The sequence below is a fragment of the Aquarana catesbeiana genome, linkage group LG07 (genome assembly GCF_042186555.1).
Source record: "Aquarana catesbeiana isolate 2022-GZ linkage group LG07, ASM4218655v1, whole genome shotgun sequence".
In the NCBI taxonomy this organism is placed as follows: Eukaryota; Metazoa; Chordata; class Amphibia; order Anura; family Ranidae; genus Aquarana; species Aquarana catesbeiana.
In genome coordinates this window covers 5558556-5574394 of record NC_133330.1, presented here as the reverse complement: position 1 = coordinate 5574394, position 15839 = coordinate 5558556, and the positions used below count along the sequence as shown (strand labels likewise).

The following is a 15839-nucleotide window of genomic DNA, read 5'->3' as shown; positions in this document are numbered from 1 at the left end:
ACTTCTCCCATAGGAACGCTAGTAAATTGGGCTGCAGCCTGGGGAGGACTTCTCCCATAGGAACGGCAGTAAATTGGGCTGCAGCCTGGGGAGGACTTCTCACATAGGAACGCCAGTAAATTGGGCTGCAGCCTGGGAAGGATCTTCTCCCATAGGAATGCCAGTAAATTGGGCTGAAACCTGGGGAAGACTTGTCCCATAGGAACGCCAGTCAATTGGGCTGCAGCCTGGGGAGGAGCTTCTCCCACAGGGATGTCAGTAAATTGGGCTGAAGCCTAGGGAGGAGCTGACAACAGCCATAAACAGAAAAAATATATGGTCTGTTTTAGCACAACCATAGCAAATATCAAAACGGGACCAAATTCTACATACACCCGGTGATACTTCTTTATTATGTAACACTCGTTTTTAGCAAACTGTCTACATTTTTTTAAGTATTATCCCTTCTCACAACACAGCGCCTCTATTGGCCTTCACATACAGAGTAAAAAGGCCTTTAAATACAAGGCACAACGTTAAAATATAGTAATGGTGATTCATTTGGCAGTTCTAATTGTCATTTTTTATATTTATTTAATTTTTTTTTTTTTTAACAAAAGGTGCTTTTTTTTCTAAACCCTATGGTGTTTAAATAAGTATATATATAAAAAATATGCTCTATAAATTCTTGTTTTGAATTATAACTTTTTTTTTTCAAAAAATATATATATATCGTTAAAAGTGAGGCAAATTCGTAAACTATTTTGCAGCTAGCACCTTTGACATTGGGAGCGTTGGAAATAAAGCACCATTCGGGGGGGAGGGGGGGCACCGCTCTTAAATGATGTGGGGAAGAGTTTGGAGGCAACAGTATTCCCTTTTCTTACAAAAAATTGTCAAGGCTTTACAAAATAATTATTAAATATCAGTTTTTTTTTTTTTAGACTTAATGTTGGCTAATAATACCATAATACACTAACAGGGCCTTTTTTTACATAGTAAACTGGGGAAAAAAATTTAAATTATAACTTAACACTTTACAAAATATTTTCTAAAAAGTATCAGTTTTTTTTTTTTTACACTGAATATTGGGAAATTGGTTCTTTTTTTTATATTTTGGTCATATAATAAATCGCCAATTTTTTAAAACTCTGGGCAAAATCCATTTGCTTAAAAAAAAAAAAAAGTCAACGTTTTATAAAATAATTTAAAAAAATTATAATTAGAAGATTTTTTTTTTTTACACTGAATGTTGGGAAGCAATACTGTCATACGCTGACGGGGGGGGGGTGGCTTTTATTTATTTTTCTTGGCCACATAGTAAATTGGCACATTTTTAAAATTATAACTTGGGAAAAATACATTTGCCTATAAAAAAAAAATGTCAACACTTTACAAAATAATTTTTAAATATTATTTGATTTTTTGCTTTACACTGAATGTTGGAAAATAATACAACACGCTGTCGGGGGCCTTTTTTTTTCTCTTGGTCACGTAGTAAATTGGCACATTTAGTAAAGTGTAACTCTGGGCAAAATCTATTTTTTTTTCTTTACAAAAAAACTGTCAATACTTTATAACTTTTTTTTTTTTAACTTTTCTTTAATACGGTGTAAAGTAGTTTTATGCAACCCCTGATTGTTGAGAAACAGAAAAATAATATCCTGATAGGAGCCTTTTTTTCTTTCTTTTTTTTAAAGGTTTGCATAATAAATTGGCTTTTTTTTTTTTTTAAAGTGTAACTCTGAGCATAAAAAAAAAAAAAAAACCTATATAATGCCGTCTGTCAGTTGAAATTACACAGCAGTCCTTGTTTTTCTGAGCCCCGGTAATGATTTTATTACCTGTTACTCTGCCAGTAGATCCATTATTTTTCACACTTCCTATAAAAAGGGGTGACAACGCTGGTTGTTGTATGGTGAAAGGGCACAACGTGTCGTCTCCCTGTTGACAGGGTGGTCTTAAATGGACATGTAGTTTTATGTAGAGTTTTAAAAAATTGAAGCTCAGTTCCAGCTAACACGTTTAGGCAGTTACAGCAAACTGATTTTTTTTTTAAATATTAAAAAAGGAGAAAAAAATTGAAATGAAAATTAAAAAAAAAAAATTAAAATGTAAAATAAAAAAAAAAGACTGAAATATGCATAAAACCTGAGTAGTGTAAGCCCCCCTCCTTTATATAGAGTTTAACTAACAAACAAATTGAAGCTCAGCTCTAGCTAACACCTTTAGGCAGTTACAGCAAACTGTTTTCTTTTTCTTTTTTGAAAAATATAAAAAAAAAAAAAAATCAAATGAAAGTTTAAAAAATGAATAAAAAACAATACAAAAAAAAAACCCAAAAAACACTTAAACAATATGCATAAAAACTGACCAGTTATATATTAAGTAACTAACAAATTGAAGCTCAGCTCTAGCTAACACTTTTAGGTACAGTAGGTTTTTGTTCTCTTTTGAAAAAAAATTAAATTAAAATTAAAATAAAAATTAAATTAAAAAATTAATAAAAGTTTTTTTTTTTTTTTATTTAAAAAATAACTTAAATAGTATGCATAAAAACTGACCAGTGTAAGCCCCTCCTTGCAGTGTTATAGAGTTTGTTCCAAACCCCTATAACAAACTTTTTCTGGCCAGCTTGGCCTGTTACAGGCAGTTGAAAAAAAATAACAGCTCTACAGGTAAATGTTTAAGGAGGATTAAACTTTTTTTTTTTTTAATAAAATTAAAACCAGTTTGCTGTAAATGCTTAAAAGGTGTTATTTGGAGTTGAGCTTCAATTTGTTACTTAAACTCTTTATAAAGTAAATATGCCTTTAAGACCCCTCCCCCCCTCCCCTCCCCTGACAACGCTGCTGTACAATTTCACTCCAGGACAAACGTTGTCACCCAATATTATTCCAGGAAGTGGAAAAATAATGTTTTCTACCGGCAGGATTAACAAGTAACAAATTATGTTCCAAGGGGGAAAAACAAAAAATTGCTGCATTATTTCTACGGAGAGATCGCGTCATTGATGTCATTTTTTTTTTCAGAGTTTACGGTGTGCAAAGAGCAACATTTGGTGAATATTTGGCGTACCGGAACACCGGAAGAGGATTTTGTTTTCCAAACAAATCCGAGTAATAAGAATGATTTGGAGAAACAATAAAGTGTCAGTAAACCCCGCCCCCTCATTATAATCTTTACAATACTTCAGTATAATATTGTGTCTTTGTAATACATTGTATCTATAGGAAGATATCTGATGATCCCGTCACCGACCTCCTCTGTGATTGGTGGCCACGAGCCACGGGCTCATCTACCCGCTGCAGCCTCGCCGCCACTCCCCGCTGCAGGAAAAGCCAGAGTCTGCTCTCCAGCGCGGTGGGCGGGACCAGTCTGGCCCTCCTGTGAACTTCAAAGACAGGAGGTGCAACTGTCAATCGAACACGCTTACCCCGCCCATCGGGCGATGCAACCGAGCGGCAACAGGGGAGGGGGGCGTCCCATGCGTCTTATACACATGATGAGACGGGTAAGATTGATTGACAGAGGCTCCTCCTTCTCATTGCAATTCATGGCATAGCAGGCTAGCCCCGCCCACTGCCTGAGCCAGAGGAGGAGCAAGGTGGTCATGAGACAAAAGCAAGGAATAAAGCGATTTAGAAGGATTATATATATATAGCTCTCTAATTTCGGAGAAAAAGAGAAAATTCCCAACCTAGATCTATTTTGTAAGGCGATCTTTTTCTGGATATTCTGGATGATTTGTCACAAAGAAATGTTCTGCATAAAGAATATATAAAAATATATAATATATATATATATATATATATATATATATATATATATATATATATATATATATATATATTTTGTAATGCTATGTACTGGGTAATTGTCTTGTGCAAAAAAAAAAAAAAAAAAAAAAAAAAGAAAGAAAGAAATATTTTGCAATGCTATGCACTAGGTAATTGTCTTGTGCAAACAATTAAAAAAAAATAAAGGAATATTTTGCAATGCTTTTTTATTTTATTTTTTTTTGCACACGACAATTACCCAGTGCATAGCATTGCCAAATATTTCTTTCTTTTTTTTTTTTTTTTTTTTTTGCACAAGACAAACAAAAAATATTTTGCAATGGAATGCACTGGGTAAATGTCTTGTGCAAAAAAATAAAAAAATAAAAAGCACTGCAAAATATTTCTTTCTTTTTTTTTTTTTTTTTTTTTTGCACAAGACAATTACCCAGTGCATAGCTTTGCAAAATATTCATTTCTATGTATTGGGTAATTGTCTTGTGCAAAAAAACAAAACAAAAATTTTAATAAAAAGAAATAAATATTTTGCAAGGCTATGTACTGGGTAATTGTCTTGTGCAAAAAAAAAAAAAAAAAAAAAGAAATATTTTGCAATGCTTTTTATTTTTTTATTTTTTTGCACAAGACAATTACCCAGTGCATTGCATTGCAAAATATTTCTTTTTTTTTTTTTTTTTGCACAAGACAAAGAAATATTTTGCAATGCAATGCACTGGGTAATTGTCTTGTGCAAAAAAATAAAAAAATAAAAAGCATTGCAAAATATTTCTTTCTTTTTTTTTAAATTTTTTTGCACAAGACAACTGCCCAGTACATAGCATTACAAAATATGTATTTCTATGTATTGGGTAATTGTCTTGTGCAAAAAAAAAAAAAAAAATTAATAAAAAGAAAGAAATATTTTGCAATGCTATGTACTGGGTATTGCCCATTTTGTATGGTAATATTTTCTGGATATTCTGGATCATTTGTCACAAACAAATTTTTAGCATGAATATATAAAAGTAAAAATAAAAAATTTCCAATGCTATGTGCTGGGTAATTGTCATGTGCAAAAGAAAAATATAATAAAGCGCCATAAAGCAGAATATGAAATGGATTAAAAAAAAAATACAAATAAAGTTGATTGAACCCTGCAGCTATTTTAGGATTTGATTGAAGGAATGCTGATTTGACGTTAAGTGCAAAGATCAAGAACAATTCTCTGATCGTTATTTGTATAAAAAAAAAAAAAAAAAAAAAAAAAAAAAGGAAAGTTAAGTACTTACAATCACAAAAGTTTTGCATTATTACTATATATAGCTACCTATATGTGTGTATATAGATAGGTATATAATGTATATAGACAGATTCCATGCAGAGCTGATGCTCATTAATGCTGCGCCCACCACTCATCCGCACACAATACTCCCGTAGAAAACCCTCTGCTGATTGGACGGGGATCATGTGATCTCCAGGCTGTCCAGCTGGAAGAGGTTGTTATTGGTGGGCGTGGTGAAGTAGAGCTGGTTGCCAGTTGGTGGGCGGAGCTCACAAGGGCTCTTCAGTCCCAGTGTCCGTTCGAAGTCCAGCAGCTGCCCCATGAAGTTAAAGTTTGGGGAGATGTTCGACTTTTTCCTCTTCACAAAGTCGTAGGCGTCGTTGAGGGTCAGGTTGAGTTTCTGCATGAGGTAAGCCACCGTCACCGTCACCGAGCGGCTGATGCCGGCCAAGCAGTGGACCAGGACCCCGCATTTGTTGGACCGAGCTTCTTCTGCAACGAAAAGGAAATGGGAGGCGGTTACAAATTATCGATGTGGAACAAACCAGAGATCCGAAATGCACAAGAAGAGCCAATGGACATTTTTAAAAAGGACAGTCCACCCAATAACCCCATAATAACTGTATATGCCACTGAATACACAGACAGCAATAAAAATCCCAGCAGAGAGGTTCTAACCCTTCCCTGCTCTAAACACAACAGAAACATTGTATTTTGGTGGAGTTGGATGGGGGTTGGTGGATTTGGATGGGGGTTGGTGGAGTTGGATGGGGGTTGGTGGAGTTGAATGGGAGTTGGATGGGGTTAGATGGAGTTGGATGGGGGCTGGATGGGAGCTGGATGGGAGCTGGACAGGGTTAGATGGAGTTGGATGGGGTTGGTGGAGTTAGATGGGGGCTGGACAGGGTTGGTGGAGTTGGATGGGGGCTGGATGGGGTAAGATGGAGTTGGATGGGGCTTGGAGGAGCTGGATGGGGCTTGGAGGAGTTGGATGGGGTTAGATGGAGTTGGATGGGGCTTGGAGGAGTTGGATGGGGTTAGATGGAGTTGGATGGGGCTTGGAGGAGTTGGATGGAGTTAGATGGAGTTGGATGGGGGTTAGATGGAGTTAGGTGGGGGTTGGTGGAGTTGGATGGGGGCTGGATGGGGTTAGATGTAGTTGGATGGGGTTAGATGGAGTTGGATGGTGTTAGATGGAGTTGGATGTGGTCAAATGGAGTTGGATGGCGGTTGGATGGGGTTGGACGGGAGTCTGATGGGGTTATATGGAGTTGGATGGTGATTAGATGGAGTTGGTTGGGGGTTGGAGGAGTTGGATGGGGGTTGGTGAAGTTGGATGGGGGCTGGACAGGGTTAGATGGAGTTGGATAGGGGTTGGTTGAGATGGATGGGGGATGGATGGGGTTAGATGGAGTTGGATGGAGTCGGATGGTGATTAGATGGAGTTGGTTGGGGGTTGGAGGAGTTGGATGGGGGTTGGTGAAGTTGGATGGGGGCTGGACAGGGTTAGATGGAGTTGGATAGGGGTTGGTGGAGTTGGATGGGGGTTGGATGGGGTTAGATGGAGTTGGATGGAGTCGGATGGGGGTTAGATGGAGTTGGCTGGAGTCGGATGGGGGTTGGTGGAGTTGGATGGCGGTTGGATGGGGGTTGGATGGGGTTGGACGGGAGTTGGATGGGGGTTAGATGGAGTTGGATGGCGGTTGGATGGGGTTGGACGGAAGTCGGATGGGGGTTGGATGGGGTCAGATGGAGTTGGATGGCAGTTGGACAGGAGTTTGATGGGTTTGGATGAGGGTTGGGGAGTATTTGGGGGTCTTGAGGGATTTTTATTTCAGATGACATTCTGCTCCTGGAAGTCAGGAAGGGCCCTTTACTCCAGACACACTTCTAATTTCTGAATGCCGAAGGGGACGGCGTCTGTTTGCGTCTGATAAGGAGTTCAGATGTTTCCATAGTAAAGGTCGCCGTTATCTCATTTTCTGACTCTGAAATGGAAAAAGAATCATTCACAGTGCAGGCGCCACTGTCACCCCGAGACCTGGACTCTGGATCTGGGTGGTGCAGAGCATCCCATACTAACCCCACAAAATCCCCATAATAAACCCCATAATACCCCCCTGGCATAGGACACACGAGTAGAAGATTCTAGAGATCTGTAGCACCGAGACGGTCTTCTAGAATGTGCACAGTGCAGGAATTGTGCTTCTGTTTTGGTTGCATTAAAACCAGGAGTGGAACTACAGATCAAGGGGCCCTATAGTGAGGTTCTCATAGGACCCCCAGGCAAATGTCCTACTGTTAACATTAAGTGCCTCACAAGCAAGTACAGGTAGCAGGAGAGCTGTCAGCTGTCACTGGGGGGTGCAGAGTCGGAGTCATCACTGGGGGGGGGGGGTGCAGAGTCGTTGTCATCACTGGGGGGTGCAGAACTGGTATCATCACTGGGGGGGTGTAGAGTCGGTATCATCACTCGGGGGTGCAGAACTGGTATCATCACTGGGGGGTGTAGAGTCTGTATCATCACTCGGGGGTGCAGAGTCGGTGTTATCACTGGGGGGTGCAGAGTCGGTGTCATCGCTGGGGGGTGCAGAGTCGCTGTCATCACTAGGGGGTGCAGAGTCGCTGTCATCACTGGGGGGTGCAGAGTCGGTGTCATCGCTGGGGGGTGCAGAGTCGCTGTCATCACTGGGGGGTGCAGAGTCGGTGTCATCGCTGGGGGGTGCAGAGTCGCTGTCATCACTAGGGGGTGCAGAGTCGCTGTCATCACTGGGGGGTGCAGAGTCGCTGTCATCGCTGGGGGGTGCAGAGTCGGTGTCATCACTCGGGGGTGCAGAGTCGCTGTCATCAGCATCCTCCTTATGCACACACATTTTATAAATTTGAATGTCCTCAACAGCGCCCCCTTCCACCCCCAGGCACAGTAGCAGTGTTGTGAAGTCACTGGGGGGGAAGGGGAAGCCTTCAATTTTTGTGCTTAGAATGTATATAATGGTATCACCTGTTCAGGTACGTATCGTTTCTATGTATACTTTGTTATATCTACATGAGAGGACAGATAGAACTGCTCAGGAAATATACAGACTCCGCTTCTGTATTACCACCCGGTGACTGCACTTTACCGCTCCTCTTTCTCTTTGCGTCTCTATGGGTCACATCTATACAGCATGAGAATAAAAGAAGATTCTGCCAACAATCCTTAGAGTGATCGCCACATATCTGAACCAGTCATACCTGTACAGGAAGACCAGAGATACCCCTCCTACCGCCCCTCCCTACTACCCCTCCGACTTCCCACCCCTCGGAACTCCCCTCCCATTCTAAGACCCCTCCTACTGCCCCCCCCTACTACCTCTCCGGCTTCCCACCCTGCTAAGCTCCCCTCCCATCCTGAGACCCCTTCTACTGCCCCCTCCTACTGCCCCCTCCTACTACCCACCCCGCTGAGCTCCCCTCCCATTCTAAGACCCCTCCTACTGCCCCTCCCTACTACCTCTCTCTCTGGCTTCCCACCCTGCTAAGCTCCCCTCCCATCCTGAGATCCCTTCTACTGCCCTCTCCTACTACCCCTCCAACTACCCACCCCGCTGAGCTCCCTTCCCATCGTAAGACCCCTCCTACTACCCCTCCGACTTCTCACCTCGCTGAGCTCCCCTCTAATTGGGGTGATCTGAATGGTGCAGGAATCGGGGTGATCTGAGCGGTGCAGGAATTGGGGTGAAGGTTAAGGAATCGGGGTGAAGGTTAAGGAATCGGGGTGAAGGTTCAGGAATCGGGGTGATCTGAGAGGTGCAGAAATGGGGGTGAAGGTGCAGGAATCGGGGTGAAGTTTCAGGAATCAGGGTGATCTGAGGGGTGCAGAAATGGGGGTGAAGGTGCAGGAATCGGGGTGAAGGTGCAGGAATCAGGGTGAAGGTTCAGGAATCGGGGTGAATCGGGGTGAAGGTTCAGGAATCGGGGTGAAGGTTCAGGAATCGGGGTGAAGGTGCAGGAATCGGGGTGAAGGTGCAGGAATCGGGGTGAAGCTGCAGGAATCGGGGTGAAGGTTCAGGGTGAAGGTTCAGGAATCGGGGTGGTCACTTACCGATGAAGGAGATGGCCTCGGGGAAGAACTGGGAGAGGTTCTGGCTCCAGTGGTCGGAGATGGGGATCTGCTTGTACTTGAACTCCCCGTTGTTCTCGAAGGTGTTGGGCAGATTTGGGGTGACATTCAGGATGTATTTAATGTTATATTTCCCCAGAATATCCAGGTTGGCAGAATCTTTTGCACAGCCGAGGTACAAATACGGCAGGATCTGCACAGGGAAAGTCGACTGGTTGCTGAGGGTGGGGCTGCCTTCCGATTCGGTCGCACTGATTGGCTCCCGGTCCGATTCGCCGTCTGAACCTTCGGAACTGATCCTCAAGCCCCCCAGGCCGAGGACGCATTCTGGAGTTGGATCGGTGGGGGAAGGGCTGTCGAGGCCGGCCTCACAATGGTCGGGGTATTCCCTCTGGAACTTGCTGTAACCCCCTACAAGATAAAAACACACAAATCATTAGAGGAGCACCGATGACATCACTACATACATACTATGATGACATCACAACATACATACTATGATGACATCACAACATACATACTATGATGACATCACAACATACATACTATGATGACATCACAACATACATACTATGATGACATCACAACATACAAACTATGAGGACATCACTACATACATACTATGAGGACATCACTACATACATACTATGATGACATCACTACATACATACGATGACATCACAACATACATACTATGATGACATCACAACATACATACTATGATGACATCACTACATACAGCCAATTAACATTTCATTTCAACAAAAGAGAAGCTCCGCCTCTTATCACTAAAAAAGCCATCCTTAGTCTCCAGTCATGTGACTTTCTCTAGGCCGAGATGATGTCATCAGTCTGCTGCAGGCAAGAGGAAGCATTTCCTCAGTCTCCCCTCCCCCAGTGATCAGGCTGTACATTGTAACTTTGTAGAAGGAGGAGGAGTCATTTCCTCAGTCTCTCCTGGAAACGAAAGCTGGAAGCTGATTGGTTGCACGGTGGCTCCAGTCCTAGTATTGCGGAGAGGAATGTATTGAGCGGTGGGGGGCGGGTCTCATGGAGGGAGGTGGCTGTCAGTGTCGGTGTGGGCGTATCCTCAGACATAATTGCATCTATTCGGTGATGACGTCATCACTGCGACTGATCTCCGAGTTCCAATAAAACGATTATGGGACGTCTTGTAGATGATGCCATAGGGGTGTGCCTCCGGGTGTACCAATATGGAGGGTTTCCTTTTATTACATATTTTATGTAAGTATCATCCCCAATCTCCACAATGGAGAGAAATATACTTTATGTGCGCCACAAACCCAGATATAAAAGTAGCAGTGACATCATCACTGCGCTGTATATAGACTGTGCAGAGATCAGAGCTGTGGGAGGGGCCCAGCTTGCTCCACCCACTACAGAATGCTACAACAGGGTGCGGCGACCAGACCTCTGCACAAAGAGAGTTTAGAGCTGTGGGAGGGGACTGACAGCAAGCTCCACCCACTTCAGAAAACTAAAAGGCACAGATGAAGACTCGGCGGGGTTCAGAGGTCATCTACATCAAACTGGAACAACCATCCCTGAACAGGGGCGGGGCCTTCAACACCAACTGTCCTCCACATATAATGCCGGAACAATGTCCCTCCCCTGAAGAGCAGACAACCTACACACTCCATCAAGTGAATAGAAGGACTGACATCTATGCAGACTCACTGACACCTTATACCACCCACAACTCCGCCCCCCAGCTACATCACCAATCTTTTTCTCTCTGCTCCTCCCACTATCCTCCTGCTCTTTGTCTCCTCCTCCCGTGCTCATCTCCAGGACTTCTCCCGAGTCTCTCCCATCCTCTGGAACCTTCTACCCCAAACTGTCCGACGATCTCCTACTCTGTTCTCCTTTACATCTCTTTAGGGAAGCCTATCCTTCCTCCACCAGTAATTGGGCTTTTAAATTCTCCCATCAGCTCCTCCCCCTCAGTTATTACCTTTTTGTACCACTTGCCCCTCCCTATTAGATCGTAAGCTCTCAGGAGCAGGGCCCTCCTAACCCGCTTGTATTTTATTGTATTGTAAATGTACCGTCTCCCTTTATATTGTACAGCGCTGTGCAAACTGTTGTTGCCATATAAATCCTGAATAATAATAATAATCATAATAATAATAATAATAATATCCACTGACCTTTAATAATCAGACACTCGCCCCGCGGTCCAGCGATGCGGGCGCACGAAGCCCCACCCCCCCCCCTCCTGTCCGCAGCGCCGGCATTCCAACTGTGGGCGCTTGGCTGTGGCCTCACAGCCGTGCACAAGCCACGCTGTGAATGGCCGGGCAATCTTCTGGGACCTGTGACGTGTCCCGGAAGATTGCAGGGAGGGAGGGGGGGAGAGGAGTTACATAGTAGGTGAGGTTGAAAAAAGACACAAGTCCAACCTATGTGTGTGATTATGTGTCAGTATTACATTGTATATCTCTGTATATTGTGGTCATTCAGGTGCTTATCTAATAGTTTCTTGAAGCTATCAATGCTCCCCGCTGAGACCACCGCCTGTGGAAGGGAATTCCACATCCTTGCCGCTCTTACAGTAAAGAACCCTCTCCGGTATTTGTACATTGAAATCATATCCCCTCTCAAGCGTCTCTTCTCCAGAGAGAATAAGTTCAGGGCTCACAACCTTTCCTCATAACTAAGATCCTCCAGACCCTTTATTAGCTTTGTTGCCCTTCTTTGTACTCGCTCCATTTCCAGTACATCCCTCCTGAGGACTGGTGCCCAGAACTGGACAGCATACTCCAGGTGCGGCCGGACCAGAGTCTTGCGGAGAAGTTACTGCCCTGCTTAGCTTAGTATCATCCACAAATACAGAGATTGAACTGTTTATCCCATCCTCCAGGTCGTTTATAAACAAATTAAATAGGATTGGTCCCAGCACAGAACCCTGGGGAACCCCACTACCCACCCCTGACCATTCTGAGTACTCCCCATTTATCACCACCCTCTGAACTCGCCCTTGTAGCCAGTTTTCAATCCATGTACTCACCCTATGGTCCATGCCAACGGACCTTATTTTGTACAGTAAACGTTTATGGGGAACTGTGTCAAATACTTTTGCAAAATCCAGATACACCACGTCTACGGGCCTTCCTTTATCTAGATGGCAACTCACCTCCTCATAGAAGGTTAATAGATTGGTTTGGCAAGAACGATTCTTCATGAATCCATGCTGATTACTGCTAATGATACCGTTCTTATTTTAAAATCTTGTATATAGTCCCTTATCATCCCCTCGAAGAGCTTACATACTATTGATGTTAGGCTAACTGGTCTGTAATTCCCAGGGATGTATTTTGGGCCCTTTTTAAATATTGGTGCTACATTGGCTTTTCTCCAATCAGCTGGTACCATTCCAGTCAGTAGACTATCTGTAAAAATTAGGAACAACGGTCTGGCAATTACTTGACTGAGTTCCCTAAGTACCCTCGGATGCAAGCCATCTGGTCCCGGTGATTTATTAATGTTAAGTTTCTCAAGTCTAATTTTAATTCCGTCCTCTGTTAACCATGGAGGTGCTTCCTGTGTTGTGTCATGAGGATAAACACTGCAGTTTTGGTTACTGAAGCCCCCCGATTCACTCGTGAAGACTGAGGAGAAGAATAAATTCAATACCTTCGCCATCTCCCCATCCTTTGTAACCAGATGTCCTTCCTCATTCTTTATGGGGCCAATATGGTCTGTCCTCCCTTTTTTACTGTTTACATACTTAAAGAATTTTTTGCGATTTTTTTTGCTCTCCTCCGCTATGTGTCTTTCATGTTCTATCTTAGCCGTCCTAATTGCACCCTTACATTTCTTATTGCATTCTTTATAAAGTCTGAATGCTGAGGATGATCCCTCAACCTTGTATTTTTTGAAGGCCTTCTCCTTTGCTTTTATATGCATTTTTACATTGGAGTTAAGCCATCCAGGATTTTTGTTCGCTCTTTTAAATTTATTACCCAATGGGATACATTGGCTAATGCCCTTATTTAATATGCTCTTAAAGCAAACCCATCTCTCCTCCGTATTCTTTGCTCCTAATGCCCCGTACACACGGTTGGAATTTCTGACAAAAAAAGTCTGATGGGAGCCTCTCATCGTATATTCCGACCGTGTGTATGCCCCATCAGACTTTTTACGTCGAAAATTCAGACGCACTTAGATAGAGAACATGTTCTATATTTTTCCGACAGAACAAATTCCTATCGGGAAAAACCGCTCGTCTGTATGCTGGTCCGATGTACCAAAAATGATGCATGCTCTGAAGCAAGTACGAGACGTCGTACGTGTTGTATGTCACCGTGTTCTTGACAGTCGGAATTTGGTGTGACTGTGTGTATGCAACACAGCTTGAGCGGAATTCTGTCGGAAAAACCTTCAGAATTTATTAAAACCGGTCGTGTGTACAAAGGATAAGATGTTATCCCAATTTATGTCTTCTAGCAAGGTTTGTAGTTTAGGGAAGTTGGCTCTTTTGAAATTCAGTGTCTTTGTATTCCCTTTATGTTTCCTATTTGTGTGATTTATACTGAAACTAATTGACCTGTGATCGCTGTTACCTAAATTGCCCCGTATTTCCACATCCGTGATCAGGTCTGTATTGTTGGTAATCAGTAGATCCAGTAATGTTTTATTTCTGGGGGCGTGGCCAAGATGGCGCTGTGAGCGGCGGTTTTTCCAGAGAGCTCCGCTCACCTGCTTCTATAATCCGGATCCATCGCCTTAAAAAACTTCCAGTTTTAATCCCAGTTGCTCGGGGGGGGACACTGGTACTCCCTAGAGAGTGAGGGGAGAGGAGGATTTCCCTTCCCGGGCCGAGATTGGCGCCGCCGCGCGCTCCCGGCCTGCCGTGGACGACTAGGCCGCAGCCGCGGCCTTTCCTAACGGGCCGCGCGACGAACCGTGAGTCCCCTGGCGTGATCGGTCCTATTGTCCGACCTAGCTGGCTGCTGTGGATGCTGGATGGGGGCAGGTGAGGAGACCCTGGACTGTTCATAGGCCGCGCTCTGGCCCTGGCCTCCCCTTCCTTCCCTGCGTGACTAGGCCGCGACCACGGCCTCTCCTGGGGCTCTGGAGCCACAGGACTGACTGAGGCCGAACCTGATCCTACTAGCCTAGAGGAGGGGGCCCTGTGCTGAGTGGGGATATCTCCCTGTCCAGGGAAACAACCAGTGTATGACCTTTCCCTCCCCCTGTCCTCCAGATCCTGGGGATCCCTGGCTGGCTGCATACCCTGAACTATCTCTGGAGGCCTAAAGTGGATACCTTCTGCATCTCATACCTGCAGGTGAGCCAAAACCTGTTAAGGGGACACATATACTGCACCATATTTACTGCTTGACTACCCCTGACCCTGCAGACAGGTTCCCATGGCCAGTTGCTGACTACTGCCCGGCTTTGGGCCCCCTGGCTCCTGAATGAGACGCAGGAACTCCAGTGCAAAGCACAGTAAAGGGGGCAAGAGGCTGACTTTCCCACCACAGTTAGACTCCCCTCGGTCGCCCGCCTGCCCCTCTCCGGAGGTCTTTAATGCCCGCAGCGCCCACAAAGCCTCACAGATCACCACTATGGAACCGGATGACTCTCGGCCCCCCTGGCTGGCGGATGTCATGGCGGCTATCGCCACTTGCCAATCCACATTAACATCCAAAATTGAAGCTGTCCAGCTGGATATGGGTCTCATCCGTCAAGATATAGATAAAATCAGATCGCGAGTTACCGAGACGGAGCAGAGATTGAGTACCACTGAGGATACCATTGCGGACCATGGGGCATCACTCCGTACACTTCAAACCAAAGTAAAAGCCCTTGAATACCGAGCCGAGGACGCAGAGAACAGGAATCGACGTAATAACCTCCGTATTGTTGGTCTACCGGAGGGGGTAGAGGGGACTAATCCCACCTCCTTCATAGAGGCTCTGCTGCGTGACCTGCTACCTGAGGCCCGCTGGTCCCCTTATTACACGGTGGAGAGGGCGCACCGTATCCCACCTAAGCCGGGACCCCCTGGATCCCCCCCCGCACCTTCATACTCCGTCTCCTCAACTTCAGAGACAGAGATGAAGTTCTCCGCGCTTCTAGAAATGTTGGGGACCTCAGATTCCAAAATACAAAGCTGATGATCTTCCCGGACTATTCGATAGAGACACAGAAACTCAGAAAATCTTTTGACCAAGTCAAAGCAGCGTTGCGATCACGCAACATTCGCTACAGTGTGCTCTTCCCTGCTCGCCTCAGGGTCCAGGATGGCGAGACAACTCGTTTTTTTACTACGCCGAGTGAGGCCTCAGCCTGGTTGGACTCCCTACCACAGATTCGTTGAGGATCTACCTGGTATGTCTCGTATGATTCTCCTTATTGCTTACCCTCCATGGCTTCAGCCCAGGTCCGAGCTACCACGCAATTAACACAAGGATGATGCAGTTTGTTGCATGGCCTGGGCCCATTTCAAGCTACTTAGAGTGCGGAATTGAGGAGGGAAGCTCACTACCCCTACCAGGGAAATTTCAAGTTAATGCCCCTGCCAAAGAACTTGGTCAGGAGACCGTTGAAACACATAGTTCCTTTACACTTGTTTCTTTCCATGAACAATGCTGGAACTCTTGCTTTAGGCATCCTCCTAAACATGGATCGACTTCACTGTGAGGCCGCAATATGACCTAACTTCCTC

The 15839-nt window shown here is 44.5% G+C and overlaps 1 protein-coding gene across 1 annotated transcript; it reads right to left on the bottom strand.

Annotated features, from left to right (window-relative positions):
- Positions 1-5001: 5001 nt before the first annotated feature.
- On the bottom strand, positions 5002-15541 carry LOC141102474 (dual specificity protein phosphatase 7-like). Its single transcript, XM_073591413.1, has 4 exons — positions 15535-15541; positions 15194-15301; positions 9125-9568; positions 5002-5532 (listed from the first exon to the last, which is right to left on the bottom strand). Exons 1-4 carry the CDS (start codon positions 15539-15541, stop codon positions 5222-5224), a joined length of 870 nt encoding a protein of 289 aa, XP_073447514.1. The 3' UTR covers positions 5002-5221.
- Between the last annotated feature and the right edge of the window lie 298 nt (positions 15542-15839).